This window comes from Lynx rufus, unplaced genomic scaffold, assembly GCF_022079265.1.
Source record: "Lynx rufus isolate CCGP_SWC_20201006 ecotype Redwood Valley unplaced genomic scaffold, mLynRuf1.p SCAF_8, whole genome shotgun sequence".
Lineage (NCBI taxonomy): Eukaryota > Metazoa > Chordata > Mammalia > Carnivora > Felidae > Lynx > Lynx rufus.
This window is the reverse complement of record NW_025814896.1, coordinates 95,013,576-95,022,677: the sequence shown is the minus strand read 5'-3', so window position 1 is coordinate 95,022,677 and position 9,102 is coordinate 95,013,576. Positions and strand designations below refer to the sequence as shown.

Here is a 9,102-nt window from a genome sequence, read left to right as displayed (position 1 = left end):
GGAGGGACAGAGAGAGAGGGAGACACAGAATCGGAAACAGGCTCCAGGCTCTGAGCCATCAGCCCAGAGCCTGACGCGGGGCTCGAACTCCCGGACCGCGAGATCGTGACCTGGCTGAAGTCGGACGCTTAACCGACTGCGCCACCCAGGCGCCCCTTTCCCGTTTTAACAAAAGAATCTGTTGGCTATATTTCTTATTAGATCATTTGTGGGATCCACTGAGTTTGGATTCTGAGGAGATGAATCAATGATGAACTTAACTGCATGACCTCATCACAAAGCTCTACCATAGACATCTAGACACAAGCTTGCCTATAAAAATATAGTATAAAAAAGGGTTTGGGGGCGCCTGGGTGGCGCAGTCGGTTAAGCGTCCGACTTCAGCCAGGTCACGATCTCGCGGTCCGTGAGTTCGAGCCCCACGTCAGGCTCTGGGCTGATGGCTCGGAGCCTGGAGCCTGTTTCCGATTCTGTGTCTCCCTCTCTCTCTGCCCCTCCCCCGTTCATGCTCTGTCTCTCTCTGTCCCAAAAATAAATAAAAAACGTTGAAAAAATTAAAAAAAAAAAGGGGTTTGTAGAAAGCCTAACTTTGTCTAGGACTGGCCAAAACGCCCCTGAAACACATCATATAAGCCACATGTTTTTCACTGTGGCAAAATTGCAAACTCAGAAAGTAAACCTGTCTGAGAAACTTTTCTCAGTACCCTCACAGGAAGCTGGCCCCTCTCCCAGTAAGAATGTAACAGAAATAAATGTCTTTTAATCTAAAGCCGAACAATAGCCTTGCAAGGAGGTTGTTAGCAGCCCAGGGCAGTGAACATCTTGATGCCACACCTCTAACTTACCGGCAATGTAGGACAATATCTACAATTTCAACCAATTCCTGCTCTGACCCTTCTTTAAGCCTCATGCTTTCTTCCTTTGGCTCTTCATCTTACTCTAGTCCTCCTTATGCTTTAATTTCCATTTCTTCTTAATCTATCACATAATGAGTAACCATCAGGTAAGCTCCATCGCTCAGGAGACTGGCAAGACAAGTTTAATCATCTCATTTTCCTTAATATCTTGGGTTACCTATTGAGTCATCAGATGATTCTGAATTTTCATTAAAATTCGCCACGGTGTTTAAGAGGAAACCCTGAAAAATGATCTGTCCTATTAGTTTCAGTTCCTTCTATGCCCTCACCTGTAATTCCCATACTCACCTCCACTTATCATGAAGTTATAATTAGTTATATTAATTATATTATACAAAATAGAAAGAAATACATATGTATGCCAAAGGGAGTCCTTGAGATATCCACCAGAAGAACGACTCCATTTTCCAGTGCCACAATTTGTAACCAGTCCATAACAAGGAAGAGACAGGGAAAGACCAAATGTCACTTATTGTTGGGAAAAGTGCTGGCCTGCTAACTGGAAAGAGGCAACATCTGTGGCAATTCCCAGGCTTTGCTGGGAAGAGACTCCTCCATGTGGTGGCAATTTCCTTGAACAAATAGAAGCCCCTCCCATGACCCCTGTCCCCTCCACATTCCTGTAATTCATTTGAGTGCCCTTCCTTCTAATTTTCTTATAAAAGCACAGTCTTCTCTGACATGACAAACCACTGCAAATCCCTGCAAGACAGGTGAGTGGAAGCTGACAGAAGATGAGACCATGGCAAGAGCTATACTGTACATATTTGGGGGAAGATACAGGAGGATCTCTGTCAGATACAGGAGCTCTGAGACTCAGCACACGCAGGCTTGGGAGGTCTCATGGGGTAGGAGCATGTACAGATTTTCTAGTTCTTTCCAGAGCTATACAAGGGGATGGATGTCACTAAGATGAACTTATTCCTAGGGGACTAACAAAGGAAAGACAAAGAAGATGTGTGGCATCTCTATATGTCCTCTCTCTGATCACACTTCTCTTAGTGAAATCTGATTGCTTCCTCAGGTCACAGACATGATGCGGCCTCACATGGACCTCCCCAGCATGTCCTGGATGCTGTTCTCCTGCCTGATGTTGCTGTCTCAGGTCCAAGGTGAGATTTCTCTGCCTCTGACACTGGGTCCTTGCGAATGCTCAGGGCCAAGAGGAGAAGGAAGACTCTCGTGGTACTGGTGACATATATCCCCACACCATGAAATGGCCTGTGACTCGTCCATCACCACACCATCCTTCAGGGTAACCAGGGGTGGCAGGCATCACAGTGGTCCACTAGCACTGCAAGGAGGTCCTTTGCTTCTTGTCAGTGCACTCTCATTTATGTTGGTAGGCGAAAGAGGAAAGTGTGAAGGGACAGAAATAAAATAAGGGGAAGGAAAATGAGGACCCAGGGCAAGAATGTGTATCCTAGAGCGGGGAAGGGTTGGACTGTGAATGGGAAAGATGAAAAGAAAGGAGAGGTTTCCTCATTTAGTGGGGCTGGTTCAAGAACAAGAAATCCTGAAAGTGTTGGCAGTGGTGAGAGGCAGTCAGCACTTTGGCATCACTTCCCCAAGCACCGACCCCATAGACGTTCCTCTAGGTCACCTCCCACCCTGATCCCCAGTCTCCTATTCACCTCTTCTCTCTCTTTTGTGTCCTTCCATCCTAGGTGAAGACTCGCCAAAGGAAGTGCCCACTCCACGGATCAGGTGTCCTAAAGGCTCCAAGGCCTATGCCTCCCACTGCTATGCCTTGTTTATGACACCAAAATCCTGGATGAATGCAGATGTGAGTACTTGGATTTGCAGGTTGGGGTTTTAAGGGCAAGTACACTAGAGACCTGGCGGTGGGGGGGGGAGTTCCATTCCCCAGAGTTCCTTGGGGGTGACGGTGAGCATCCTCATCTTTTGCATACATACCTCTTCTCCCCTACCTCTGCACTGCCCGTCTCCCAGTGATGTCTCAGGCCTCCCCTGAGTCTCTCCCTTCCCCACACAGATGGCCTGCCAGAAGAGACCCTCGGGACACCTTGTGTCTGTGCTCAGTGGGGCTGAGGCATCCTTTGTGGCCTCCCTAGTACAGAACAGTGCGAACACTTACTCAAACATCTGGATGGGGCTCCATGATCCCACAGAGGTATGAATACATCTCTCTATAACCTCTCAAGCTGCTATCGCCACCCAAGCCCACTCTCTGTCCCCTGTGTCTGCCCAGTAAATGCCCTAGAGAGCCTTGAAGCTCAGAGATCCAGGAGGATATTAGGGGAAAAGGGAGGACCTTGTGGCCAGCTGAACAGCTGAGTTCTGTGGAAGTCTCTTGCCTCTGCTGAAGTTAATCTGCTTCTTAATTTGCATGGGAGGCCATGTAATTCAGTTCTCTGAGCTTCACAGAGTCTACACGTATTGTGTAGAGTGATTCCTAAATGAAGAGAGGATCCATTTTTGCTCTATGGAACAGACACTATCTTTGAGGTTCAGAAGCTAATCACATATGTATCACTCGTTGTTGTTCAGTCAGTGAGAGGTTACTCTGAATGGGTCTATTGGTCTTTGTGTTTATGGGCTTCAGGATTTGTCAATAAGAGCAAGGAGTTAGGAGGAGTCTCCCAGAGGAGAGCTTTGGCTCCCAGGCAGCATCTAGAGGAGCAGACCAAATTCCATGATGCTGGGGAGGGGTTCCTACAAGGAGCCCTTTAATGGCCATTCAACCTCACTAGACTCCATCCTCTCTAGGGCTATGAGCCCAATGCAGGTGGATGGGAGTGGAGTAGCACGGATGTGCTGAATTACCTTGCCTGGGAGAGACACCCCTCCACTAACCCAAACCCCGGCTACTGTGGGAGTCTGTCAGCAAGCACAGGTAAGCAACAGAGGAGCTCCTTTCTGCCAGACCTCTCCATCCTCTTTTTCCCTATTTCTCAGTGTGACCGTCAGAGAATCCCCTTGAGCAAGAAAATGTAGGGTTGGTTTATCTTCTCCCACCCCTTCTCATCTCTCCTTTCTTTGAGTCCCATTCCCCTGGAGTAGGACACTGTTGAGGATGAGGGAGAGGCTGTGAATCCTACGCCAGAATCTGGGCTGCCTGTACCTTGGGTTCATGAGCTCTACCAGCCACATCTACCTGAGCTCCTCTGTCTCTCTAGGATATCTGAAATGGAGAGATTATAACTGCGGTGCGATGCTACCTTATATCTGCAAGTTCAAGGACTAGGTCTGGTGGGACATCAGGAGCCTGAGTTTGCAGGCAGCTCATCATGGACACAGAACCAAGTGCGACAACCCACCCTATAAGGGGACAGCCTCCCATGCCTTCAAACTTGACCACCTCATTTGACCTTCCTTTCTCTTCAGCCTCATTTCAAACTCTTCTGTATCTTCTATAACTTGAGTTTCAACAGGCAGAATAAAAAATAAGAAATTTGGTCTGCAATTGCCTCTTTTGTGTGCTTTAATCTCATAGAAAAACTCTGAAGTGGTTCAGGGAGGAGTCTTTGTAGATTTCTCCTTGCCCAATTTCACCCTTGTTCCTAGATAAATAACTAAATATGCATCTGTAGCAGCACATTTGTGATAAGGTGTTTCAGCATTGCTCATGTAGGATTTGGGTTGTGCTCACTGCCCTCCCACACAGTTTCTTACCCACAAAGTCCCCCCAGGCCAGGTCTCTGATAGTATGACACATCAGTCTAGAGGTTCAGACAATGTTTAGAATAGTGTTCCTAAACTATCAGAGTGAAGGAAAATGAATAAGCTTCATCAATATCTGTAATATAGACTATGAACAAATAATTTTTAAAAAATAAATATATAAAACAATCAAAATGCAGACCTAATTTTTTTGTTAGTAGTTTTGACAGACATATAAGTGATCTGTCAAATTATTGTACAATTTACTGATAACTTTCAAATTCTATACTTCCTTGCCTTGGTCAGCTGGCACCGGTCCACTGAACTATGTGTTGCCCTGTCCTTAAAGGGCAAAAAAGGCACTACTAGGTCCTTTGATTTTTGCCCTTAAAACATTCTGACCTCAGTCAGGACTGGAGTTGGGATGACTTTAACATCTGATATGGTTTTTGAAAATATTTTTTGAATAAAACATTATGTTTTTTTGAAGAAATTCCCTCTAACTGAATGAAGGCAAGACCCAGGTTTGTCAAGTATCTGTATATATCAAGACCACAAATCTGCCTCCCATCTAACACCACCCCTCCATAGCTACATCTTTCTATTATATAAAAAAGTGTATTTGGCTAGCACCCTAATCTGGAAAAGAAGTTGTCACACAAGAACCACTGGCAAAATTTTCTCTATGAGCAAAGAATTTTACCACATTGCTAGACAAAGTTATTGCTTCTCAAACAGATAGATGAATGGACATGTGAATGGACAGTGTCATTTTTTTTAAAAAATAATTATTTGGTAAATTTCTTTTGCTTTTCAAAGATAGACTGCTTTGAATAAATGCCCATTTAGCATTTTTTGGTGGAAACACTTTTTCATCATTTTAAATTAATTTATGATGTGCAACACCATGGGTCTTGATCTTCTGTCCTGGTTAAAGTCATAAAAAATGGGCTAGAAAATTTCACAGTGACAGTGCTTATGCCAATTCCTATTTTAGTTTGAGTTCCTCCTTTGGAGAGGAACTCTGGGGGCCAGATTATGTTCTTCCAGTTGGAGAATCCCATGGTACAAGATAGGACAATTGTAGTTGCAGGTAAGAAAAGATCCCAGCATAATTTGGCTCAAAAAGTAAAGGTAAAGGTATGTATTAGATCACCTAACTGAAATATCTAAAAGTAAGGTAAACTTTGAGCTCAGTTCAGTCAGGGCTCAAGTGTCATTTTTCTGGAGCCTTCTTGTCATAAAACATCACTCTTCAATTTTTATCATACCTTCAGTTGTACCTTTTCAGTTATCTTTGCCAACTTACATTGTGAATGCTACTTTATACTTTCCTCTGCCCAAATAGTTATGTAAATTTGCTATGATTATTCTTAGCCTCTCTTGAACCCACTGGCACTTAAAGTTCAGATGACATGATTTTTCAAACCTAGGATGGTGATGCTATATATTTTAGAGAGGTGAATAAGTCATCTGGTAAAGATATAATCAAAATACTGCCCTCTTATCAGAACGATGAAAAAAATGGAGAATTAAGAGGACACTTGGAAAAATTTGTGATATTGTAACTTACTAAATCTTTTGAAAACTTTTCTCTCAAAGCAGGTTTAGACTGGACACCAATGTTCTCCTAAGGATGTATTAAAAATTATAATTTTTATCTGGAACTCCAACAAGGCCACTTGGTATCCATATTCTAAGTCTATAAACCAAATGGCTTCTTAGTGATTCCTTAACAATGCAGGAAATTCATAACCAGTTCTTTGCTGCCAAATATTTTCTCAGAAATAAGTACTGTCTTAAAAAAATGAAATATCATTACAAACATTCATGAAGTATTTATTCCTATCTTCTAAAATAAAATTAAAAATAATATAAACATTCAACAAACCAGGTAAGTTTTAAAAATTATAGTACAACTATTGAATTGAATATTAACCATTATAAATTATGCTGAAATGTTTCAGGTTTGTTAAATTATAAAATGTACATGTGGTAGGAGGAGGGCAATAAATGTATTGTTTAAAACTTTTATTTGTATGATAGGACATACAATGTCTTTCTTTGCACCAGCAACATCTGTGACTTGTGTGCCTTTTGTTAACCATCAGTGTTCTTTTCACAGAGTAGATGATCCTGATATTCTATCCACTGTGTTTGGAATGTAACAAGGTTTAGCCCACTTGTAATTTTAGTAAATGAATTATATTGAGATTTGGGAATGCATATATAAAATTTTCTTATATAAGCTTTGGCTAAAAAATGTTGCACTGGGGTATATATACATTGTATATGTGTTTGGAATTTGGTTAACTAACACCAAGAGGTATTCTCTTAAGAAAATATTTACCAGAGATGTTGTCTGCAGGACATGCCTGTAATAGCTTAGGTGCTACTGAGAATTTGTCATAGGGATGATAAAATTTTTCTAGTTGCATAATGCATTATGTGCATTCATTCTTCAATTCCATGCTTTTAAAAACTGTCAAATGCTCAGTATCTCTCACTGCCAACTTCATACAGACTCTTAAACTCATACAAATAATTTCTTTCTAAAAATCATTGGCTATCACAAGTGGAAAAACCCTCTTGTTTTATTGGGGAAGAAAAGAATATTCAAAGAAGAGTTGAAAGATAATTGTCCATGTGTCTCTCATGTTTTTTGCACTTGCTATAAGCAGAGACACTAACCACCCTCTAGTTCGAGACTGTCTTCTCAAGAATGTCTGTTTGTTTAAAAACAAAAAGGCAGGGCCGCCTAGGTGACTCAGTCGGTTGAGTATCGACTTGATTTCGACTCAGGTCATGATCTTGTGATTAGTGGGATTGAGCCCCACGTTGGCCTCTGAGCTGACAGCACGTAGCCTGCTTGGGATTCTCTCTCTCTCTCTCTCTCTCTCTCTCTCTCTCTCTCTGCCCCTCCCCTGCTCACACACACACACACACACACACACACACACACACACTCTCTCTCTCTCTCTCTCTCTCTCTCTCATAATAACCATTTTCAAAAATTTTTGAAAACAAACCAAAACAAAACCAAAAGGCAGGGTGCCTGGGTGGCTCAGTTGGTTAAGTGTCTGACTCTTGATTTTAGCTCAGGTAATGATCTCATGGGTTCATGAGTTCAAGCCTCTCATTAGGCTCTGTGCTGACAGTGTGGAGGCTCTTTTGGGATTCTGTCTCTCTCCTTCTCTCTCTGCCCCTTCTGTGTTCTTTCTCTCTCTCTCTCTCAAAATAAGTGAATAAACCTAGAAATAAAAACAAACAAACAAAAAAGGCCAAAAAGCACACTGCACACCTGTCAGAATGGCTAAATCAAAAACACAAGAAACTACAAGTGTTGGAGAGAATGTGGAGAAAAAAGAATCCTTGTGCACTGTTGATGGGAATGTAAACTGATACGGCCACTGTGGAAGACAGTATGTAAGTTCCTCAAATGTGTAATTTAAGAAACAAAACAAATGAACAAAGAAAAAAAAATTCAAATGTAGAGAATGAATTGGTGGTTACCAGAGGGGAGGTTGGTGGAGGAATGGGTGAACTAGGTGAAGGGGATTAAGAGTACACATCACGATGAGCACTGAGTAATGTACAGAACTGCTGAATCACTATGTTGTATACCTGAAACTAATATAACACTGTACATTGACTATGCTGGAATTAAAAAAAAAAAGTTGAGATATCATTTTCTTCCAAAGCAAAAGACAGGCTTGCTTTCAGTTTTGGAAAATAGAGATAGTGTTTCCATCCAGAGAAAAGAAAGAAAGGTATACTTACTCTCCAATATAATAAAGATGTCTCCCCTTGAAATAAAGACTACATTTAAGCCCACTATGAAGATTCAGGTTTCCTAAGCTCCTATAGCATAATTATAAAAATATCCCTCCCTTATAACATAACCCAGTGCATATATAGGCATCTGTGCCAGCCCATCTATGTTCCCACACCCATGGGACTTGGGACTTGGGAGTGAGGGGGACCACACTGAGTGGGAGCTCATGCTCCTTAAGTAGTCAAGTCCTTTGCCTTTGGCCAATATCAGTGAAACACAAAGTCCAACTTAGCTTGTAAGCAGGGCAATATTTCAGAGAAATCATAGTTCTTGACCTGAAATTAAGTAACTTTTCTCCTGTAACACACTGGAAGAAACTTAACAAAAGAGTCTTGGGTCTCACTTAATTTCTACTGCTGTTTCCATTGCACATTGCTTTCAGAAAAATGCAGTTTCTTGTTTTTTTTGTTTTGTTTTGTTTTCTTGGTTTTTTACTTACACCTGTCAGCTGTGCTATCCTGGCCTTTTCCCTCCCCTCCTACCCTTCCCTCCATGTCCTACCATGAATTTTTCTCTTTCCCTGCCTTCATAGATCTTCAAGTGCTACTGACCCCATCCTGTCACAGTGTCTAGTCCTGCATGATTGCAAGGATAGTCCTGTCATTCTTCCCTTAAGTGCATTCTTTCCTTCTCCAAAGGAAAACTGAATCTTAGTCAAATACTCTTCTGAAATATTTGCTAATATCAAATATGATGAACTTCAAGAGGGTCATAGACTGAGGAATT

General features: G+C 41.9%; 1 protein-coding gene across 2 annotated transcripts; it reads left to right on the top strand.

Annotated features, from left to right (window-relative positions):
- The first annotated feature begins 1,950 nt into the window (after positions 1 to 1,950).
- LOC124502880 (lithostathine-like) lies at positions 1,951 to 4,125 on the top strand. Of its 2 annotated transcripts, XM_047067472.1 has the most exons (5): positions 1,951 to 2,029; positions 2,585 to 2,703; positions 2,914 to 3,051; positions 3,648 to 3,774; positions 4,058 to 4,125. In XM_047067472.1, exons 1-5 carry the CDS (start codon positions 1,951 to 1,953, stop codon positions 4,123 to 4,125), a joined length of 531 nt encoding a protein of 176 aa, XP_046923428.1. The 2 variants fall into 2 exon arrangements, with proteins under 2 accessions (XP_046923428.1, XP_046923429.1); XM_047067473.1 differs by lacking the exon at positions 2,914 to 3,051 and having other exon boundaries at positions 1,954 to 2,029.
- The last annotated feature ends 4,977 nt before the right edge of the window (positions 4,126 to 9,102 follow it).

Excerpts from the sequence above, each read along its gene's own strand:
- LOC124502880 (XM_047067472.1), top strand. The coding sequence starts at position 1,951 with ATGATGCGGCCTCACATGGACCTCCCCAGCATGTCCTGGATGCTGTTC. Across the intron at positions 2,030-2,584 it reads GTTGCTGTCTCAGGTCCAAG|GTGAAGACTCGCCAAAGGAA; the intron begins GTGAGATTTCTC and ends CTTCCATCCTAG. Across the intron at positions 3,052-3,647 it reads GGCTCCATGATCCCACAGAG|GGCTATGAGCCCAATGCAGG; the intron begins GTATGAATACAT and ends CATCCTCTCTAG.